General features: G+C 40.2%; 1 protein-coding gene and 1 long non-coding RNA gene across 5 annotated transcripts in view; one reads left to right on the top strand and one right to left on the bottom strand.

The window, feature by feature from the left end:
- Positions 1–23,034, bottom strand: part of Vps13b (vacuolar protein sorting 13B) — a 560,112-nt gene that overhangs the window by 44,168 nt on the left and 492,910 nt on the right. Inside the window, exons 44-53 of the mRNA NM_177151.4 lie at positions 17,620–17,775; positions 11,237–11,500; positions 10,599–10,682; positions 10,245–10,420; positions 9,395–9,565; positions 8,218–8,419; positions 7,105–7,293; positions 4,027–4,173; positions 2,272–2,555; positions 58–185 (exon numbers count right to left, since the gene is read on the bottom strand). Of these exons, the coding sequence (NP_796125.2) occupies positions 58–185; positions 2,272–2,555; positions 4,027–4,173; positions 7,105–7,293; positions 8,218–8,419; positions 9,395–9,565; positions 10,245–10,420; positions 10,599–10,682; positions 11,237–11,500; positions 17,620–17,775 (1,801 nt within the window). The remainder of the gene's footprint in view (positions 1–57; positions 186–2,271; positions 2,556–4,026; positions 4,174–7,104; positions 7,294–8,217; positions 8,420–9,394; positions 9,566–10,244; positions 10,421–10,598; positions 10,683–11,236; positions 11,501–17,619; positions 17,776–23,034) is intronic.
- Gm41292 lies at positions 183–19,085 on the top strand. Of its 4 annotated transcripts, XR_875136.2 has the most exons (4): positions 183–756; positions 1,412–1,509; positions 4,259–4,335; positions 4,829–5,501. It is a non-coding gene; the product is annotated as a predicted gene, 41292 (long non-coding RNA). The 4 variants fall into 4 exon arrangements; XR_875135.3 differs by lacking the exon at positions 4,829–5,501 and adding an exon at positions 18,762–19,085 and having other exon boundaries at positions 183–1,509; XR_875134.3 differs by lacking the exon at positions 4,829–5,501 and adding an exon at positions 5,967–7,107 and having other exon boundaries at positions 183–1,509.

Here is a 23,034-nt window from a genome sequence, read left to right as displayed (position 1 = left end):
AAAATTTCCCAAGGAATCTACTCTTCTGCTGTTTTATTTCAGGGCTATGAAACTCACCTCTGATGTTCTCCTTCATGAGCATCGGTACTGGGCATCTGTTGTGGAAAACGACTCGAGGACTTGGGTCTTCGGAGAGGGTTATGTAAGTGACTCCCAAGTGCTCTTGATATGTCAGTGCTATTGCCCTGGAACAGACCAGCAACAACGTGGTTTCGGGAACACAGGCTTCTCTCCAGTTCATGTTTATTTGAATGTACAGTATTCCAGACTCTGGAACACTGCTTTTCTAACTCAGAGGGTATGTTTTCCAGAAAAGGAGCCTGTCCCTCATTTAATAGTTGATGTACATGTATATAAGTTTACTAATTTCATAGTTGTGGTGATACTCATTTACAGTAAAATACTAAAAAATTCAAAAAAGGATTTTAAATTAAACCCTCCATGACACTATTATCAGATTGCTGGCCTTGTGCTAACCTTGTTTGTGGCCCTTGTCCTCAGTGCTTATGTGCTTAAATTCTTCAAGTATGACACTTCTTCCTCTCTAAAGAGTTGGTAAATTTTAGTAAAAGAAAAACTGACCCATTTTTAATTTCTTTCTTTCCTTTTAAGAAATTTCTAGAGAATTTATGTGTTTGCTCTATTTTTTATTCTAAATGTAGGCTATGAATTTTCACATAATGACCATACGTTACAGGACCTGCATTTTGGACATCAGAGCAAAGCTGGGATTCCTTGTTTTAAGCAGCTGCACAGGTACACGTAACCTGCTATCATGAGGAGAAATCTTCCACTGTCCTATAGAGCAAGTGGTATTTATGTTTAAACAGGAAGAAAATTTCTCTCTGACTACTGTATTAATTATCAAGATTAAAGAAAGAAGGTGGCTGCAATTCTTAGTGGATGGTGAGGAAAGGGGTCACCACCCCCTGCCAGAGAGTCCTCTCCTAAAACTATCCTTGTCTGGCATGACAAACAGGAACTGTTCATAGCATTTGGAAAATGCAACCACCATGTCACCAAGTGTGCATGCTAGCTGCATGCTAGCCTGAGGTGCGGAGGAGGAGAGGGCAGATAAGAATACATCTCTTTTCAGAGTCAAATCCTCACATGGACTAGAAAGCTGTTATGCAGTTTCATTTGAGAGGCTAGGCAAGCCAGTCTCACACAACTTCCTTTCAATAGCCATAAATCTGGAGCTAAGAAGGTAGAATCATACTTTTAACTTGCCTACTTTAATATTTACATATAAGATTAATTTATACTGTGACTCTTAGAGAAATTAAATATAATTTCTACATCTTTTGTTAAAATTTTTGACTTTCCATTTAAAAATAATTCACATACCATTCGAGAGCACTCAACATGTTTAACATTATTTAACCAAGTATAAAAGCAGCTATCCTTATAGGACTGGGGTGAAAATGCTTGTTCAATCAGGATCTCTGACATGGAAGAAGAAAGGATGTGTGGAGGGAAGATGACCTGACCTTTATGGAGATCTGTTAGGTAAGTTGTAACCTTTACAATGATTATTTAAAAATCTTTCATATATCAAAAGCCTGGAATGCCTTCAATCTCAGAGTCTATAACTCGACCTTGAGAAGAGGGTCCTCTCATAGGGCCACAGTGTAATTTCTTTCATGGCTGTATACACCGTAAGTAAGCAATTCTGCAGAAAAGATACTAAGACCAAACAACCACAAGACAGAAGTCAGTATGAACTATTATAGGTCTCTGGGCCAATCCTGTGGTTGTCGTTTGCATAATTTGTGATCTGCATTTAGAACGGCTTTCATGCAGGAACAACCACAGCACAGAATATTCCTTGGTGTGTGTTTATCTACATTACCATCTCACTAAATGTCTTACATGAAAAATTTCATTTTGAAGTAAAAGTAAAATATTGGAAAAGCAAAACTATCCAACTTGACTCTCTTGGATCCTTGCCTTCATGTCTCATCACTGTGCAGTCAGAGCTGCTCGAGGATGTGTGGCCCGCTTTCATTACCACGCATCCCTGCCGCCTGGTGACTGCACTGCACCATCCCAGCCCCTGCAGCATGAGGTGCAAAGGGAAAAATCAGCTAAGTGGACAACCTGTTTGTGACCATGACCTCTGTCCAACTGTATCCAATGTCTCAAAGTTCTTCATGAAAGATGAAAGAACACCTAGAGTTCCATGGGAGAGCACTGAAATTCTGTCTCTCCTGGCCTCCTGATGAGCAGCGACGAGGACAAGCAAAGAGTGTTTACACTTGGCTAAAATACCTGGTGCAGAATCCATTTTCCCTCCCAGTTCCAAAGGGCACTGCTACACTCTGTCTGGGAAACTCTCCTCCAATGATGGCTGGCAGGCTCCAGCACTGAGCGCTGTCGGCTCCTGGTACAGGAGAAAACCCCAGCAGTATCTGTTTCTGAAGCGTGGCTGTGTCCAGCTCTGACGACCCCACAGCAGGCGTGACGTCCCAGCAAGGCAGGGAGCTGGATCTCACGGCAGGATGCTCGCCCCCTGGACAAATGCTGAAAGTAGCACTGTCTGGAACATGACAATGCTGGAAAGACAACGCAGAAGGAGTGTGTTCACTAGAGTAGCACAGAGAAGCATCCCTGCTAAGAAACCACAGCCATGTGTTCTTACAAAGTGGCCAAGATGGGGAATTGGGTGTGCCAGTGACCCTGTCTCCACCCAGAGGCCCTGATGTGACAGGGATAGCCGTGCCAAGCAAAGGGATGCCCATCAGGCATAAGAAAACATGGTGGCATCAGGCTGACTTAAAAAGACAGTGCCAAGTTTTCATTGTCCCCATGCCCTGGGGAGAGAGATGCTATGTAGCTAAGAGGAAGTTGTGTTGGGTAGGGGGACATCTGGATGAGGTTCAGGATAAGGAACTGGGGACTCAGAAGACAAAACAGTAAGGCTCACTTTCAGGAGGAAAATGCTTTGTCCCAGCCTTCAAATGGACTAGGATGGTTTATGATGTTAGAGCCTCTCCATTGAAAAAATTATTACACTTATTTATTTAGTGTGTTTGTATGTACACACATGCATACATGGAAGTCAGAGAACAACTTGCTGGGACTGGCTCTACTCTGCTGCACGGTTCTCCAGAACACACCCAGGCTGCTGAGCTTAGTAACAGGCACACTTAGCCTCTGAGCTATCTCTGCGGCTCAAGCCTCTGATTTTTAGACTTAAAAAAAAAATCCCCTACTGTCCCATAGCCTCCCAGAATGTCTAGGGACCATCATATCTGGAAAAAAAAATACTAGCTGGCTGAGGCAGGGTCAGAGTTGAAAACGGAACACTGGTTGGCTGCAGGGAGCCACGAGGCTTCCACTGCTTTTTGGGAAGATGTGCCAAGTCCCTGAGTCTGATGAAATCCCACTGTCAGATGTTGTGTAATTACACAATGTGCTCTAAGGTAAAGGGGAGAGATTCATCCTATTTGATTATTTGAAAATAACCTTTTGGATCCAAAAGGAACAATACTGAGCAGACTACAGGAAACAGTGATAATCGTCTATTAGATAGTTCTGACCTCAAGAAAGGGCTGTAGCGCATTGTTTTGAAAAACAATTCTTTCCTTTCTTAAAATATGAATGTTCATGTTAATTGTACAAAGAACCATGTTAAAAGGCTTGAAGATCACTGGGTTTGTTTGCCACAGTGAGAAGTGGCCCATGAGTGCTGCCATGTCTCACAGTCATGGCTCCACTTAGGTGCCAGGCCCACACCCATTATCAAGACTCAGAAGCCGCTGCTGTTTGCTCCTAGAGACACTGTTGGAGACAGCGGCTTCAGCATTTTCCAGGCAGGGCTGTGGCAGCCAGCGCTTCTGCTCACTCATCCCTGTGGCAACTTCACCTTGCCATCTATGTTTTTAAATTCAGCACAAATAAGATTTCTATATTGATTGTTAGCATTTTCTTTGCCCCAGGCCAAAAAAAAAAAAAAAAAAAAAGTTGAGCCTGTTTACAGTGAACTGAGAGAAACAGTAAAAACTGTGTTTATGGATTACTTACCTCCTTTCCAGAATAGGAGTTAGAGATGGCCAAGTGTGGCTTATAAACTATCTGATATGGCGTGTTATTGATTACTGTAGTCTTATCTTCAATCTGAATGACTTGTATGCCGTGCTGCACCATGGAGGAGATGCAGAACTGACACAGCTGTGGGTCAGATCGCAAAGACAGCAGGTTTTACACCACAAAGATACACAGGAAAAAGTTTTGACTATTTTTTTTTTTATGACAGAATCTTTACTACTGCCCAAGTTGGCCCCAGTTTCTGGATCCCTGTGCCTTTATATCTCTCAAGTGCTGGGATTACAGGTGTGTACCTTACATCTGGCCTCAAATATGCTTTAATGTATATATATATATATTTTATTTTATGTGCATTGGTGTTTTGTATGCATGTGTGTCTAAGGGTGTCAGGTCCCCTGGAACTGGAGTTGCAGACAGTTGTGAGCTGCCATGTGGGTGCTGGGAATTGAACCCAGGTCCATTGGAAGAACAGCCATCTCTCCAGCTCCATGGCTTCAACAACTCTTTAAGGATTGTTTTATATGTAGGTTTGCCTGGGACAGTACTACTTTTGCATTTTGGGAGGAATATTTTTAATAGCAGTTCTTTCTGGTCTCAGAAATGTGTTGGCTAATTAAGGGGACAATGTTTACATCAGGGCCCTTTAGCAAAGCAATTACTGATGTTGCCATCATGTAGTGATGGAGCAATGACTTGTTTCAGATTATTTCACAATTATCTCAAATCATAGTTACAAATCATTTATATATGAACAAACCCCATACGTCTTATTCTACAGGCTCCTACCTAGCATCCCTCCTCCTCAGGTTCATTATAGCAGCAACCCTCAGAATACCTAGCTTGCATCAAGAAGAATTTGGAGAACTTTTATACAAAAGATGGCAATGAAGAAAAAAAATATTGACCCTCATTTAACTTTATACTGTGCTTCTGATGTGTTTGACTTGGCCAAGACACAGGAAAAGATGGAGTCCATGTGGTTTGGCTTCATGGTTCTGCTCTTTATTGTGTGTGATGTGTGTCATTTAATTGTCTTGAAGCATTTCTGGTGAACGGCTAGAGCTGTTACCTGCCTGAAGGTGTCCTTGTAATAGGTAGTACCCTTGGGACAGCATTCTCCAGGGAGTTTGGGAAATGTGTGCAGTCTCTGTAATTGGAGTCCCAAGGTCAAAACCACTTTAATAATAATAATAAGGTACTATTTATCTTTGTATTTTGACTCCTTCATAAGTATACGCTGGTATCTCCTAGAGGCAAGACAATATATGATGCCATATTCTTTTGGCTAGTGGGATATATTGAAGTTCTTATATATTTTTAAAATTTATAGTTTCTTTTCTAATATGATAAAGATGGATGGAGCCCAGTATTTTTTAAGAGTATAAAGGAGTCCTGAGCCTAAAATGTTTAAGAATTTTTCTATAGTTTGTCTTTTCCTTCCTCTCTCCCCCTCCCCCCTCTCCCTCTCCCTCCCCCCTCTCTCCCCCCCTCCCTTCCCCCCTCCTCTCCCTTCCCTTCCCTTTGAGGAAGGTAGTAACACTAGTCTTTAATACTGGCAAAGGCAAACTTCTTGTTTCAAGAAAATTTAGTTTTTTAAAAGTGACTTAAGTGTTCCTAACTTTTTATCAAAAGGCTCTTTTAAAGATGCTCAACAAAAACCTAATTTCTCCCCAAAGAGAAAGGCCAATGTGAATGCTACTGTCCTGGTGAGGTATTCCTTCTGTTCTCCCACTGAGGATGGCTAGCATGATGATGAGTCTCTCCGCTGTAGGCTATACAGTAACACAGATTGATGTGAGTCTGTGATATACATACATTTCTGTATTACTCAGCTAATTGACTTGTATAGGTTTTAGGTTTATGCTGAAAAGCACATGCCATTTGTATCTTACCAAAGATGTTCTTGATATCCACAGCTCTAAAAGCATGGTAGAGGCCCACCCCTGCTAACTGTAACTCTTCCAGTATCCCCTCTTTGGATTAATGCATCTTCCAACTCCCATTTGAGAAGCTTCCATTTGCAGTAGATGTTGGTTAACACAGAGGACCATAAATGATCAAGGTACAGAAAGACTGCATAATGTATAATTCCCTGCAGGGAATGCATGTATCTTATCACTTCCCAAGGCTCAGAGGGGGTTAGAGTATAAGTGCCAGAGGCAGTAGATGAAACAAAGAAACTGTATCATAAAAACTCTGCAGGGCAGCTGCACTCACACATGAACGCACAGCAGCTGCAATAGCACACAACAGATCTATGCATATCCAGGCAGACCAAAGGCCTGGGCAGAGATGGAAGTTGGATGTGGAATCCTAGCCCTACTGGCAAGTTTAGCTGCTGGGAGGGAGGGAGGGATAGGGGGAGGGGGAGAGTGAGAGAGAGTGAGAGAGAGAGAGAGTGTGAGCTTTTTTTCTAAGAGTGGAGCCCCCACACCTCACTATAAGCTATCCTGGATCCAGTGGAAGACCACGTATCAAATACTATTTTGACAGCAAAAATTGGTCTTGATTTTTCTTTAAAGGACACAAAGTTTGGTGGGCACAGAAGGGGGAGTGGATATGATCTAAACGCATTTTCTAAACCTCTCAATTGCGTTCTAAAGAATATGATTACTTCTTGTAATATTAATTCCATAAGATTAGTCCTATCACTTTGATCAGCATATTCTTTCCAGCAAGATAACCATTCCTGTAGAGTCTTTGACTTCAATGCTCATAGTGTTTGATACCCTACTTCCTGTTCTGAAGGAGGAGGTCAAAGACAGTTTGTGAATATTTGAGAATAAGTCCAGTCCCCATACTATAAATCGAATGACTGGTGACAGCTCTGAAATGGAGCCATTACTGGATAGATTATGTAACCCAGGTTTTACCACTAATAAAGAAAAAAATTCCACTGTAAAACAAAAGTCTAGGAAGTTAAGAAAACAAGTATTTCACTGTTATCAATTAGAGTAACACCAGAACGGGACTTAGAAAGTGAGGCAGACATACTTAAAGCACTCTAGGAGCACACATATGCTCTCCCCTGCACCACATCCACATTGACCTTACCTTCTGATGTCCTGGGAAAGCTCCGAGTCTGATTTCAGCATCAACAAATGCTTCTTCATCCAGTGTCACTACCTCACCATTCCCGCCATCTTTCCACTTTGGAGATGTCAGATTATGGACCAGTTTAATTGCTAATGTCTTGTGCACAGTGTTTGTATTTTCCCAGTAAATTCCAATTTGAAAAGCTTCCTGGAAAAACAATGCCTCAATTGTATTGTTCTTAACCATTCCATATCGCCAGGATTTAAAAATATATACAATAGATATATTAAGGCAACCAAATAGTCCCCTGTACTTTTATTTTGGTAATGGCAACATGTATTTTATTTTGGTTTACAATATCCTTTGGATTCACAATGATATTCAAGTTCAGGGAAGAGAGAAAAATCAACCTCAAGCTGTAACTAACCCATGAATTCCAAAGACTTAAAAACTGAAAGGTTTCATCTCATTTGACATCAGAAGAATATGCAACATTACGCCTATACAGGCTAACATTCCAATTCCATAAGGTAACTGCATCTGATTACTTCAAGAAATAGGAAAAATACAATTGAAAAAAGATGTTTATAAACTGGAACTTCTGAAATTGTTCTCCACTAGAAAATAGTTTTTGAAGATTTTCTTATAAATTTATATTGCTTTTTGAAATGGGTTAGCTTTATAAAGTCTCTGGTGGCAGACTATGCAGTCTTTCTGTGAATTTTTAGTTTGTAGTCAGAATTTTCCACCCATGACACTAATGATTCTATGGTGTTATAATTAACAAGTGATATGTACAATTATACACATCTACGTACAGTTACAAGGCACCGGCAGGGTGGTGGATTAGTGTTTAATGCAGCTGCTATGCTTGTCAGATCCCTTGTACACAATGGGAATGTAAGGAGTATGTGTCATCAGATGCAGTGGTGATTTAGCCAGGAGTACTGCTGATGAGGAAAAGCACATCTGAAAAATGTTTAAGTATCAAAGAACATTCCATACCCTTTATGTATGCACCTACCAGGTCAGTTTTCCATAAGGAATTCATCCTGTTAAGATGTACGTGTAACCTCAGAATATAATCTAGTTATTGAGAGAAAAGAATATGCTAGTTTTAAGTTATTTTACCTGAAAATTAGGAGGAATAATAATTTTGCCAGCAGGAACTTGTAGAACAATCTTCTCTCCTTCAAACAGCCAGAGATCCCACTTGGACTGATTGATAAGCAGGGCCCAGGGTAGCAGTTCTATCAACAGGGTTCTAACATATGGTTTCCAGATTGACAGTTTGACTCGCATTGGGCTATCCCACTGACTCAGCTGCTCATTCCTGGTCCAAAGAACACATTCAAGTGACTCAGTGAACTATGATGAGTTCAGGATTTATACAGTATGTCTGAGCATTCCAGACACACAATGCTCCCACAGGAAGCCACTGTGCAGGACAGCAGCGCACAGCAGCCTCACCCAGGGTTGCACTTGCAAGCAGGAGAAAGCAGCTTTTCACGTAATGATGCTTTCCTCTTTGAGTAAAAGCATCCATTAGGCTAAACCAAACTAGATGACATCAGAATCCGATGCATTCAAAGGCTCTGCTCCATGGCATTTACTCTCTCTAGCATAAGGGTTAATCAAACTATAAAGTTGACTGGACTGAGAACTACATAGCAGATTCCTCTGGGCACAGTGATGAAGATGTTTCAAGAGAGGATTAATTCTGAATGTGAGCAGTACCATCCAATAGGTTGGGGCTGAGAGGAAATAAAAATAAGACAGAAAAAGCTAGGAGCAAAAACATTCTCCTTCTGTCCTCTGGCTGCCATGGCAGGGGCTCCTCTGCTCTGCCTTCCCTCCCATAATGGACTAAAAGCTCAGGAACTGTGAGACAAAGTCTTTTCTCCTGCAAGGTATGGTACTCGGGGATCTTGCCAGCAATAAAAAGTCTCAATAGCAAGCTAGTAGCTTGGGAATGGTGTTTTTCTTTTTTCTTTTCTTTCTTTCTCTCTTTCTTTTTCTTTTTTTTTTTTAGTATTTTTTATTAGATATTTTCTTTATTTACATTTCAAATGCTATCCCCAAAGCCCCCTATACCCTCTCCCTGCCCTGCTCCCCAACCCATCCACTCCCATCTCCTGGCCCTGGCATTCCCCTGTACTGGGGCATATAATCTTTGCAAGACCAAGGGCTTCTCCTCCCATTGATGGCTGACTAGGCCATCCTCTGCTACATATGCAGCTAGAGACAGAGCTCTGGGAGGCTTCTTAATGTTTAGAAGTACATATAGAAAACGAATGAAGAATGTCACCTGTCAGAATCTTTGTTACTGTAAGGCCAAGTGGGCTCCTGGGACTTTTCTGGCCCATAGAACTCATCAAGCATCTCATTAACTGTGCCTCCAGGCTGTATCTTAGTGGCTATTTGCTTAATGAGGGCTGTTGATATGGGAACCGCACAATCGGAAGGGTCATATTCTTCCCTAGGAAGTGAAAAGAGAAAACAGTAACAGATTTTTAAGAGTGATTTATTTATTTATTATATATAAGTAGTACACTGTTGCTGTTGCTGTCTTCAGACACACCAGAAGAGGGCATCGGATCGCATTACAGATGGTTGTGAGTCACCATGTGATTGCTGGGATTTGAACTCAGGACCTCTGGAAGAGCAGTCAGTGCTCTAAACCACTGAGCCATCTCTCCAGCCCGCTTAAGTAATTTATAATTTACCAAAAAAAAAAAAAAAAAAAAAAAAAACCAAAAAACAAAACCTAGAAATGTAGTTAGATTCACACTGTTCTGTGGGGTATTCTCCCTCCTCTTTCCTCTTTCTTCCTCCTTCCCTCCCTCTCTCCCTTCAGTGAGTTGGAGATTTATGACACAATTTTTAGATGGCCTGTGTCCTGGCTCTTCTTCCCACATACCCATGCTTGGGTGAGATCTCTAGTCATCTCTTCTCTGCAGGAAGGTGTCAATAAAATCTAAAATAAATTACATTTTATGATTCTACTTGGTTATTTATAAGCTTAATGAAAACGGCCAGATTCTATGTAGAGCCTTACTTAACATTTTTCTCAGGTCAGAATGTAAGTAAGGCTGCACCATGTAACCAGAACAGCTTGAGGCTACTTTACTTCTTGGGAAAATCCGCTTTGCTCATACCGTGCTTGAAATGTCAGGTGATGTACAAGGTCAGGTTCGACATTTTGCAGTGGATTTTCCTGCCCTCTTCCTGGAATAATCTGTGTTTCACTCAGACCCAGACTTCTTTTTTCCAAATGTATAATAATGGGGTCTGGAAGATGACTTCTCATGATAAAGAGAGGGCTGAACACGATCTATAAAAATAAAAGGACAGAAACAACTTTCATATTTGCTTTGTTGCAGTATTCCAGCTGTTTGATGCTGAAACATACGTGTAATAAATCTCCTCCCTGGGTCACTGTGACCTTATTCATTTGAGAACAGGAAAGGTCAGTGTTGGACACCATGCCTCAGGATTGGGAAAGCACTCACCATTCGCTGCTGAACTTGAGAGTTGGGTTCCAAAGTCAAAACTGTGCACCACACATAAATAATGGAACTGTTTGAAGTAGGCACCTGCACACGAGATAGGAAAGGCCCTGTAAGATCCAAAACAGCCTGATAATTAAGCAAAATATACGGAGTATCAGTTTAGATGATGAAAGAAGTTACAGTTACAGGAAAAAGCCACTAGGAATACTAAGGAAGTAAAACCAGACTTAAAATGAAAAGGGACTCCTTTCTGCAAAGGTGAAGAAGTCTGCACATGGATAGTGACGTGAGATGGGGGAAGAATGAAGAGATCCAGTTCTTAAATGGACGAAGATGAAGGTGGTGAAGATTCAGACAGAGACTAAAAACCATCAATCATCACAAAGATGCTCAAGTGGGGAGGTCAAGATTCCAGTCCCACCTCTGGGAAGCCCAGAGACGGGAGCCATTGCCGGAATCACTGACCAGTTTTTTTTTTTTTTTTTGTTGTTGTTGTTTTGTTTTCTTTCTTAGATTTCACTTTCTGCATAAACCAGTTGTGATTTTATTACAAAGTATGGGCTACATAAAGTAAATGCACAATGAGAACATTTCTGTGTTTAAAGTCACTCTTTTCCAGATATCAGGGACTCTCATACCTGGATGACAGTGCTATACTCAGAGGCTTTGGGTTCCAGACACACATCTCTTGACCAGTCCTCGTCTCCCTTAGCCTTCACACACAGCTCTGTCAGTTCGTTGTTTTCTAATATGTACGAAGGCAACTTCTGTTTGGCTGTGAGGCAATCAAAGTGTTCTCGAACTACAGCTTGTCCATCTTGACCAATGTAATGCTGGACAACTTTCAGTTCTATACTCTGAGACAAATAGCTACAGATGATCTGTCTTCCGCAGATGATAATCTAAAAGATGATACATAATATACAAAAGGTTCATCAATTTGGATGTCATTAACCAGAAATATGTATTCTTTTGGGAGATAATGCTGATGTTCATTACAGATGAAGTCATCAGTTTAGTATGACAGCGAAAGTAAGGAGTCTTTAAAGAAAAAAAATGAATTTTGTTCTGATCATATACAGTTGATGATATTTAAAGAGGGGACACATAGGCTGGGAACCAGTGAGCAGCTGGAAATGGTGAGGTGCTTGAGCTAAAGATGTGTGCAATAAAAACTGTGGAAGCAGGTCAGTGCGTAGCTCACCTGGCAGACAGGGTAGAGGGAGGCGCAAGCCTGCCAATCACCTTAAGTACACTCAGTGAGAAGCAAAAGGCTGGAGAAGGGGCAGAAAGTGGGTCCTGTAGGAAGAACTTTGCTCATGTCTTGAGAGGTGACTGACCAGGAGATGGTGGTGGTCAGTGCTGACAACGGCTACAGAAGCTGCCACGCATGGGATGAGAAGCAGGCCAGTCACTCTGTAATGTGAGAGGAGCTGACATCATGTGCTCCCTGAGGCTGCTCTCCAACAGCTCTCTTATCTGCTAAGAGATCTTGGTGGAAACTAATACAAATGAGCTTTGATTGAAATACAGAATTATATTATATTTTGCTTTTCTACATTGTAGAACTATACAACTTTAAAAATAAACACATAGAAGTTTCCTTTAAACCCATGGATTATCTAATTTTGCAACCAGCTAAGACTATAAACCATAGAAGGTAGTAAGAAATATTTTTGAGTTGACTGAAATTGGAAAGATATTGCAAAATTTATTCTTACACAGTTAATATTTTAGAAAGCAAACCCTTCTGTAATATGAATATTCACCATGACTAAGGAAAACAGGTTTTTTTTAAATAGAATTAAAGATTGAACCCTGGGCTTTACACATCCCAGGCTAGTGCACTATTACCGAACTACTACCCCAGTCTCTAATGTAATACTTTTATAAGCTTTATAACTTATTTGTGCTATTTTTCAGATTATAAAATAATATCAATAACACATATATTATTATTATGGGCCTAAGTGTATGATAATCAATTTTAATGTATCAATTTGACTGGATATTGGACTGCTTAGGCATTTAGTCAAATGGTATTTATCCTGGACATTTCTAAATGACATTATCATGTGAACAGGCACACTGAGTAGAACAGACTGTCCCTCCTTCAATGTGAATAGTGCTAAGTCTGAGGGCATACATTTTGCTGCCTGAACAGGGACACTGATCCTAGCCATCTCTTTCAAATGGAAATAGTTGCTAGTTTTGGGTAGCTCTGCCAGTTCTGAGGATTCAGGGTCAGACTAGAACTGAACATTGACACTTGAACTTGCTGACTGCAGAGTCTGGGACTTCTGTAATGGGAACTGATTTATAATCAGTCAGTCAACTGAATAACTTAACAATCGATTCTTTCATATTATTAATTGGCTCTGTTTTGATAGAGAACCCTAACTCAGTTAGGTGCTGCTGTGATTCTCCTTAACAAGACGAAAACACAAGTATGTTGACATTGATTAGCTTGCAGGTCTGTCCCATAGTCTATACTGAAGACAGCCCCAATAAGCTTGCATCCTAAAAACCTAACACCTACTCATACTCATCAATTTAGATTTTACAGGAAAGAGGAACACAAACTTGCCAAGCACCATTATTTCCTTTCTCATTTCAAAGACTGTCTTTTTCCCTTGCTGTAAAACACTTTGAGTTGGTTTAAGTATCAAAGGTACCCAGATACCTGCCCTGCAGGTGCTAAACGGTGATTCCCTTCTCCTGTGCCAAAGCTTAGGGTAAACATGGAGTTTTGCTTTTAATATGAGGATTTCCTTCTGCAATGGTCAGGGAGATAATACAGGATTTACAAAGTCCCCCTGCATCTGTCATGAAGTCTTGTAAGAGAATATGCAGAGGTTATGTAGCCATCTTGAGACTAGGAAGTCAGATTTTTATTTGTGAGCATGTAGTGTGTCCATGTATCTGCTATGTATGAAGGTGGGGGCCATAAAGGTGTGGATCGCCTGGAGCTTGATTGACAGGTGGTTGTGAGCCACTTGGTGTGGGCCCTGGGAACCAAAACAAGATCCTCAGGAAGACCTTAACTCCTGAGTCATGAATAACTATATGTGATGATGAATTATTATGTGTTCAGAACAAGCCCCTAGAATGAGACGCCACATCTTAAATGGCCTCTGTTTGTAGTACATTGCATTTTTTAGTACAAGGGTTTGGCATTTTATTCTTAAACAATTATTTATTTTACTAATGTGTACGTGAGTGCTGCAGAGTCTGTTTGGATCACATGTGTGCAGGTAACTTTGGAGGCCAGAGGCTCTGAATCCCCTGAAACTGAAATTATTAAACACTTTTAAGCGCTGGGTCATCTCTCCAACCCCTGGCATTTTCTTAAACATTTGTGTTAGAATTATGTTTCAGATCTTAAGGATCACATCTGTAAAACAAGCTGCTCTTCACTATTACACTTCCCCTAGATATGCTAGCCATTATGATGTTTTAGAACTATGCTTTCACAAAAACAAACCATAAAATTCAACCATGAGTCCTAAATTAGTGGGCAAACATTTCTTTAACATATGCTGGGGATTACTAGGCACTTGTGGTAGTACATCTTTTGATGCCATAGTAGCACCTAGTTTTAAATAAACATTCAAAAACTCCAAGGTAGTATCTAGCTGGCTTACTCTTAATTTATCCAGGCCTGGCAATATGTACTCATGAAGCTTCCTTTGTATCCCAGGAGATCTAGGAGAGAATTTGGCACTCTCACAGAAACCACAACATCTCTGCAACCATCTGGGACTCACTTCTTTTAAAGACAAAGATCCTCTTGGTGGGGTTTTATAGTTTCATTTTAAAGTAAAAAGCTTGTTAAATAGGTTTTCAAATTTGATAAAAGGGAAAATCCTTTAAAATGTCCAGGGAGGAAGACAACTTGGAAAATGGGAAATCCAAAATGGCCACTCACTGGAAGGATATTCTTTCAGGCAACTGGGCTCAGCAAAGCTCTGTCTGCTTTTCTTCAAACTGGGCAACCTACAGTGCCTTTATTTTGCAAATTATGGTTTGAATTTCAAGATTAACTTATCAGTTGAAGACAGCTACTTAATTTTTTAGTGTTTCTCTTTAATACACATTTCCAGGTTTCACACTAATTTTTCTCTTTCCCCAAAGCCACAAAGACGCATACTGAAGATTTCTACATATGATTTTACTTAGCAGGTTTCAGAGCTCTTATTAGATCAGTGCCAAGAAGAACAGTGATATGAAAGAGTAACTTCAGAGTGCCAGATGCTCTGGAAAATGATACCTTAAGTGTGATTAAAAGTCTATGTACAGAGATGCACGAATACATGCATTTGAGCTTTTAGACTGGCAGGACACTCTTCAGTGAAGAGACAGGAAATACAGAAGCAAACATGGGTGCATGAGTAGTTGCACAACACGTAAGGATTCTGGGAAATGGTACATTATGACCAGGATAAAAGATGTAAGAAAGGCAGACCAAGTATCACTGTTAAAGAGTGTTCTGGATAACTCTCCACTATCGGGGCATATCAATGTGCCTGAAGCTCACCAGGGACCTGCATCCATGAGACGCAGCAATTAGGCAGCTGCTGTTTATTGCCCACTTCTAAATCTAGGTGGGAGAGAAGGAAAGAGGCCAAGACAAGGATGTGGCAAAGCTCCCTGGAAGCTTGATTAGTTTCTTTCTTCCTAACCTCATCAGGTGAAAAAAAAAAAACAAAAAAACACCTCATTGTGGATGTTCCATACCACCACCAGATCTGAATACTAAATTATCATGGCTACAGAAATGAAATGAGATCTAATTTGGAAAAAAAAATAGCTTGTGTATATGAGTGAGAAGGACAGAGGAGAGGGAAAACCGATAAGATTTTAGAAACTATTTGTTTTGATGTTTGGTGTACTGTTACAACCCTGGGGCTTAGGAGACTCTCTCTTTCCAGGCTGAAAGGCTTTCTTCTTTTCTTCTTTACTTATTTAAATATACTTTTAATTGGAATTTAATTACATCATTTCTCCTTTCCTTTAACTTCTCCCATGTTCCAGTCCAACTCTCAAACTGGCAGCCTTTTTTATTATGTATAGGTGAATCTATATACCCATATGTGAATGTATTAACGCAGCCTGCTGTGCATGTCTTTGCTGTCTGTGCGTAAGGGGTTGTATACAGAAGTGGCTTGCAGAGTCCACACAGTAAGCCGTGTGCTTACTGTGTGCCTTACTGTTATGGAGAACAGTAAAAGCTTGGTGGAATGGTAAAAGATTTTGTGTCCAGTTTCAGAATGCAATTTCCTAATAGCTGGTGGAGATCAACAACAGAGAGGGTTACTAGGAATGAGGGACCAGGCCTCTTGTTTAAAGTATTCAAGCCAAAGCTGAGGGATCATTTCTTAGACTTGCTAGGAAATGTGATGCATGTCTGGATGACCACAGTAACTGAGTCAGAGGATGGGTATACATTTATCATAGAACAGTACAACCACTAAGAACTCTTAGGGCAGACAGGCACTCCAGCCTTAGTCTTATTGATACCACAGGTAGATCATCTCCTATATCTTTTAGAAATACTCATTTGTTTCATGTTTATGTCTTTGTCTATTTGATAATGTACAGAGTGTTTTGTCTTAATCCAAATTCTAAATATTTTCCAAAGACTTGATGAAGCATGATCTTTTTAATGAGGCCTCTAAATTCCCTTCACACTTACTGCCAGTTTTACATGAATTTGCAATTTGGGAACAAAGCTCATGTCGCACTCTTGGTATGTGGCATTTTAACCTGCCCTTGTGTAGGCAGAACTCTGAGAAGTAACGGGTTAATCAGGACCCTGCTTCCCTGCTTCCTGGCTTCCTCTGCAGTAAGTTCTCCTTCCACTGCTGTCGTCCACAGGAATGAGAAGTGCAAGTTCAGGTCCCTGATTAGACCCAGTCCAGGATGGACGACAGGGCCTACTTGCCCTCTTGCCAGTTGCTGCCTGCCAGTTTCATGAGAAAGGCCCCGTGGCTCCATTAGAGGGGTGCCCCTCTTCCAGGAGGAATGCTGTACCTATCATAGCCTCAGTTCACATAAGCTCTGCTCTGCTTGTTACAATCCAGATGCAGACGTATATGTTAAAAGCCTTACAACAAACTCAGTTATTGTGTGTGGTGAAGCCAGTCTTCAGATTTTTAATACTTCCTTTTTTTCCTTTCTACTTTTGTCATATGCTGCACACTTGAAAAAAATCTTTTAGAAACCACATTTTCACATCTTAAGAACATAGAAAAAAAAGTGTCAGATACTTTTTTCCCTTTGCAGTCTTAGAACTTCAAAAACAGCCAAAAGGAAGTTTTATAAAATACGTAAAAATATGTGCTGAGAGCTAAGGTTTTACATGCCAAGAGTTAGACTGCAGTGAATTTTTACTGCAGTTAATATTAACTCTTAGGAAAAGCAAAGCTTGGTGGAGTACAGGCTCAGTCTGTCGCAGGAGAGGTCCCAACGCTTTCATACACATTATTCTTGTGTGTACACGCATGAGAAGCAACTCTTGGGTATCCACTGGTGGATTATCCAAGAGTCTCTACTTCTCTTTACTTCTTTTCCTTCTCAGGAAAGGCCTTTGGCTATTTCACAGCTCATTAGCACCTCTACCAGAAGGCAGGTGGTGACAGGGAGAAAAGGTGGAACTAAAATCAGTAAATTTTACTGCTCGCGAGCAACTCTTGTAAAGGACGAGGGACAAAGGATCATCAGCACTAAGTGCTCATGTGCATGGTGTCAGAGGGCAGATATACATAACTACTGGTACATGCCCCGTATTACTTGCTCACATTTAAGAGTCATGCCCAGGCCTTTAATCCCAGCACTTGGGAGGCAGAGGCAGGTGAATTTCTGAGTTGGAGGCCAGCCTGGTCTACAGAGTGAGTTCCAGGACAGCCAGGGCTAAACAGAGAAACCCTGTCTCGAAAAACCAAAAAAAAAAAAAAAAAAAAAAAAGAGTCATGCCCATTAATTATACAAAAATTCAGGTCACGAACACAAGGACACTCACCTGTTTTTGCACTCCACTGAGTGCTCGGACTTTGATGATGAGTGAAGCGGTTCGACCCTTGTACTGAATTGTTCTAATAAATGTACCGGCATGGTCCACAGTGAAGGGCTCTGACCAACGCCAGTTACCCCAGCCTTCAATACAGATGTGTAACAGCTGGAAAGAAAAACAATAATCGTCATAATGCCAAACATGCCAACAAAAATCTAGTCCTAAAATGAAAGTCTTGTTGCTGGAAGACCTCTCTCTATTTGTAATCTCTAGCATGTGTTTTCTTTCTAACCTGCATTATTCATCGACTTCCAGCTTAGTTCACCAGGCTAAGAATAGCAAATATGCCACAGAATCAACGTTGTTTTCCAGATCACAGTTTGAAATAATGATTCTATCAAATGGCAAAAGGTCTGTTGAACATTTGAGGAGGAAAAAAAGCCATTTCATTCATTTGGAGGACAAGAGGTTTAAATGTGAGATCAAAGAACACTGGTCTTGGCCTGATAGCACATTCAGCTAACTTGTGCTTGACTCTAAATTACCAGTCCTTGATATTTTTTCCTTTTGATAAAACATAAAACAGAAGACGAAATTCATTTAATATATCTTTTATGAGATTATACTTTTAAATCAGAAATTCTTCAACATTTTGACATGAGGTAAGTGCCTTTGGCCCTTGTATCTTCTGCATTATATGCTTACTGTAATTTTTACCAACTGAATCTCTGGGTGCATAGTCTCATTTGCTTATATAGCATTGAGACTCTTGGCAACAACTGAGTTTCTTTTGTGGGTCGTTCAAGTATCTACTATTTGAGCTAGTAATCACCAACTTAGCCTATAAAATCAGTTTAATACAGGCAGATTAAATACATGGGAATTAATACTTCTTTATAAAGTATATAAGCAATATTTGATATGCTTAGGAAGTATTTGAAAACTGATACTTTAAGTGTTTATATGATCCAGAAGGCCAGGCTTTTCATTCCATTCTTTAGTAGGCCTAACTAAAGGTGAAGAAGCTACAGACTGAGTGACACTGAAAGCATCCAGAGTCACAGGTCTATGAAGATGCGCTAAAGGCAGACATGGTATTATCCTCAAAATGAAAGTTTTCATGGAGGCACATTTTTTTCTTTCCGTTTCAGTCTTTGGAAGAGCCCTGACAACAGGCTTCAGTTTGAAAATTCCCCAAGGTCTTCACAGGTGTGGTTTGTGAATGGCTACAGTAGCACTGCCATTGGGGTCTTTCTTCAATTCCTCCTTCGTACCATGGCCGATGAGCCTCGGAAATAATAAGGCCACTGGCGAAGAGGACTTCTAAAGAAGACCACTGACAAATATACAGGGCAGCAAGCACCCTCAGTAAAAACAGGGCCTCACCTACATATGCTCTACAATGTAAAAGTATCAGAGTATCTGTGATGTGTAAATATGAGCTACAAGAGAGAGAAAAGCAATAGCAGTATTTGCAAACATTTCTTTCCTCTTCTTGTTTTTTTTTTTTTTTTTTTTTAATAGCAGCAGCTGGGAAAAAGTTCAGATCCACACAAAGATAAAGGAAATAAAGTTGTTTTCTTTGGAGGTACTAGTAGCTGGGAATGACAAAAAGCAAAAAAGCAAACAAAAGAAAAGAAAAGAAAACAAAACAAAACCAACAACAAAAACAAAACAAAACAAAACAAAACAAAAACCCCAAACCAAAACAATACAAAACTCAAGGAGGAAAGTTACTTAAGGTCAATGCAGCTAGATTTCCTGAATGTGGCATAGACGGGAGAGAAAGTTTTTAATATGTACAACATGACTTTAATTGAGGATATGCACATTTGCATATAAGATCAGCTTAATTAAAGCCAATGCTTCCTGCATACAACTTTTATTGATTTGGTACAATGAAGGAATATGCTGTTAGGTTTTCCTTGGCAGTTAATTGTTTTCAAAATGTGGGCAAAAATAGTTTCTTTGAATTATTAAAATTCAGATTCATTTAGATTCAGTTCACACAGAAAAGTCAAATGGGAAGAAAAGGTAGTCCTTCTCCCCATATGCATCAACTAAGGACTTGCAGTGTTCCACCATTAAGAAATATCTATCACTGGGAATTACATGCATGTAATTTCCTAGGAAACTGTCTATGGGAAGGATCTCAGAAGGCTCAGAAGCACATCAGTCCCACCCGTGTAGTCACTATGCATGGGAACTTTCGCCACTAGTTGGCCATAGATGGCAATGACCACAGTCCCACAGACTATGGCGAGAAGCATCTTCTTATACACAGTGGTTAAAGTTTCCTCTTGAGAAATAATATTCTTATCTGGATTTTAATTTCTAGACATGAATATAAAGAGTTGATACAAAATCTGGCACAAAAATCATGGAATTTATGTTAGACTCCCTAATTTCAATGAGATACTTTCTGCCATCCATCCAGCTTGTCTGTATTACGTGGGCCTCATAAGGAAGGCGGCAATGTGGCCCGTGGAAGAGATGAAGTGTGCTCTTTGAGCCACAGGAGTGGACTAGCTTCTAGGGAGCTTCTCAAGAGCAGATGAACCACGGAGGCAGTGGGCAAGAGCAGGGTGCTCTGGGGGGTCCAGACAAGGGAGGGCCTGCTCCAGGCTCCCATGATTGGGAGAGCTTCAGGAACAGCTGCGGCTCAGTTTGGATAAAACTTCTACTGGCAAAGATCACAGTTCATTCCACGCCAAAGGGACTTGAGATTTGAAAATCAACAGCCATACACAGTAAATAGTGTCAGCTGGCTGGAGAAAAGGAAGGCGGAAGTTAGACAGGCAGACTAGGTGAGAGCTAGCACGCAGTTACGAAGCTCGGAGTTTGGGATCTATTTAGGAGTTAGAGCTGGCCACAGACCCCTAACACACTGCATGCAGTGGTAACAAGAGAGGTAGTGGTGTAGGAGGCACCAAGGCTGCAGAATGAGAGGCAAAGCTGGGTGAGGAGGGCAGGGGCCTCATCCCTTCTGCCTGGAGCCCAAGGCACCTCTGGGGGCGGTGGCGGTGGCAGGGAGGGGGGGGGTCCTTTTATTTCCTTTCTTTGAAGAGTTAACGTTACTGACTTACTTCCTCTATCTACCACCTTCCCATCAATCCAGACTTTTCATTCTTTTTAATTTTGTTTCTTTCGAGACAGGTTGTCTCTGTGTAGACTTTTCATTGTTTTCTGGGCTATTTAGGTAGTGCTTAATATTTTTCTACTGAGTAGAAAATGTAACCAGAAGTCACTCTTGGTACTTTTAAATGACCACTTAAGGCAGCTGTAAAGCAAGGGACAGTGGCCACAGTTGTTGGAGCATCCTGAGGGACTATGTGTTCTTTATTCAGCAGCCCCTGGGGCTGTGCTGCCAGCCAAGCCAAATGTGTAATTTTACTACTGAAGACTTCAGATGGGAGTATATACAGCTTTCAAGTCATTTTTTTTTTTCTGTACAAAATAAAACAGAATTAGTGGTCAGGGAGTTAGAGTGCAGCCCTGAGGACCACCCACAGACATGTCTAAATTGATATGTTGAATTCCTGAATTGATATATTCAGGAAGAAAGAAAACTAAGATGTAATCCAGGAGAGGAGAGTCCACTAGGAAAGGAGAAAGGCTGAGTGAGTGAGTGGACGCTGTCTGTTACATTAAACCCACACACTAAAAGTGCCAGAGACTTCTCTGTGAATGGACACATTTGTTACTCAGTGACACACAACGTTAAAAGTAAGTGAGTGAGGGTTGCTCCTGTGTTTATAACTTACCCTACAGTTGTGCACAATGCTCTAACGAGAAACTAAAAATTCAAACAACTACAAAGATTTTTCCCAAGTCATTGCACTCATTATAGAAATTTTTAAGGAGGGTAAAACATTAAGATGTAATTCAAGGTCAATAAGCAAGTGGATATATATTGATATGTCTTAAGCCTATAACTTTTACATATATTAAAACATATATCATTTATTAAACTTTTAAACTCATTAATGTAACATTTTACTCTACAGTGGGCATTTAATACATTTATTGAATAAACAAATTGAGGTTAATGAGACTAACCAAAATCAAATTCTCACAAATTTTAGTAGGAACATTTATACATAAAATAAGAATTAAACTAAGTCACAATATTAAATTATTTTCTCTTTTGAATGTTCTTTCATGGATAATGATATTAAACTACAAATCAATGTCCTCAGTGTCTAATCAGACACTGAGATACTGATAGTAAAACATCAAATAGGGTAAGAGCTATGGAGGAAAAAACTATGATCAAAATATATTGTATGAAAATTTAATAAAAATATGAAAAAGGGTCAAGTAAACAAAGAGTGATAAGACAGGTAAGCACAAATGAAAACTAAGATTTTTAAGAAAATTTGACTTATACAAAAATACTACCTGGAAAATAAAAGTTCATTACTCATCTGCAGTGGGCTTATGTGTAGGTGTAATGTGGGAAATTAGCAGAACAATGAGAGGAAATATGTCATGCATTGTGAGTTTTCACAGAAACTCAATTGAAAGATGTTCACTAGCTAACATTATGATAAAAGTCAAGCAGAAATAATTCTGTATAATGGCTTGATAGCACCAAGACTAAACACTGACATTTTTTGGACCCTATAGAGCCTTTCACATTTGCAGAATACAATTTCTCATAAAAAAGAACGATTAGGTAGGAATAAAATTGAATTGTTTTTTTAGTGCAGAACTTGGACTCTTTTGTGTAGGAACAAGAAAAGAGGAAGAGGGCTAACTTATGAAGGTCTTTCTAAAGCAACTAAGAGTGACCACCGCCATGGTGCATGGGCTGCTAAGGGTGACAACTGCAATACTTCATGGGCTGCTGAGTACTTCATTTTTCAGTGTGCAGTACTTGTAAGTTTTCCCTTAGGATTGTCTGAATTCAACAAAGGTTACAAATGTTGTGCAATTAGTATAAACCAACCTATAAAAGGGAGAAATCTGACATCTCACAAGGTGTTGGTTGGGATGGAAATTTTAGCTAGAGGGTATTCCTTGTATGAAATTCTCAGGTTCAGATACTTATTGATTTGCCAGCTCTACAGAAGAATTCATATAAGAATCTTAATGTCATATAAAAATATAGGCAAGAGATATTATATAAATGTGTCCAATGATTTACTGAGATGTACTTCTCTTTCAGCCCCAACAAGCAGCTGAAAGAGTCAGATGCAGTTATTTGCACCCAACCAATGGACAGAAGTAGCTGACCCCTGTTGTTGAGTTGGGAAAGGCTGAAAGAAGCTGAGGAGAAGGGCGATTCTGTAGGAGGACCAGCAGTCTTGGTTAATCTGGACCCCCGAGTTCTCTCAAACACTGACCACCAAACAGACAGCATACACCAGCTGATCTCAGGCCCCTAACACACATACAGTAGAGGACTTCCAGGTCTGTGTT

Source organism: Mus musculus, chromosome 15, assembly GCF_000001635.26.
Source record: "Mus musculus strain C57BL/6J chromosome 15, GRCm38.p6 C57BL/6J".
NCBI classification, from domain to species: domain Eukaryota; kingdom Metazoa; phylum Chordata; class Mammalia; order Rodentia; family Muridae; genus Mus; species Mus musculus.
Note: the sequence above shows the minus strand (reverse complement) of the source record. Positions and strands in the feature narration are given on the sequence as shown.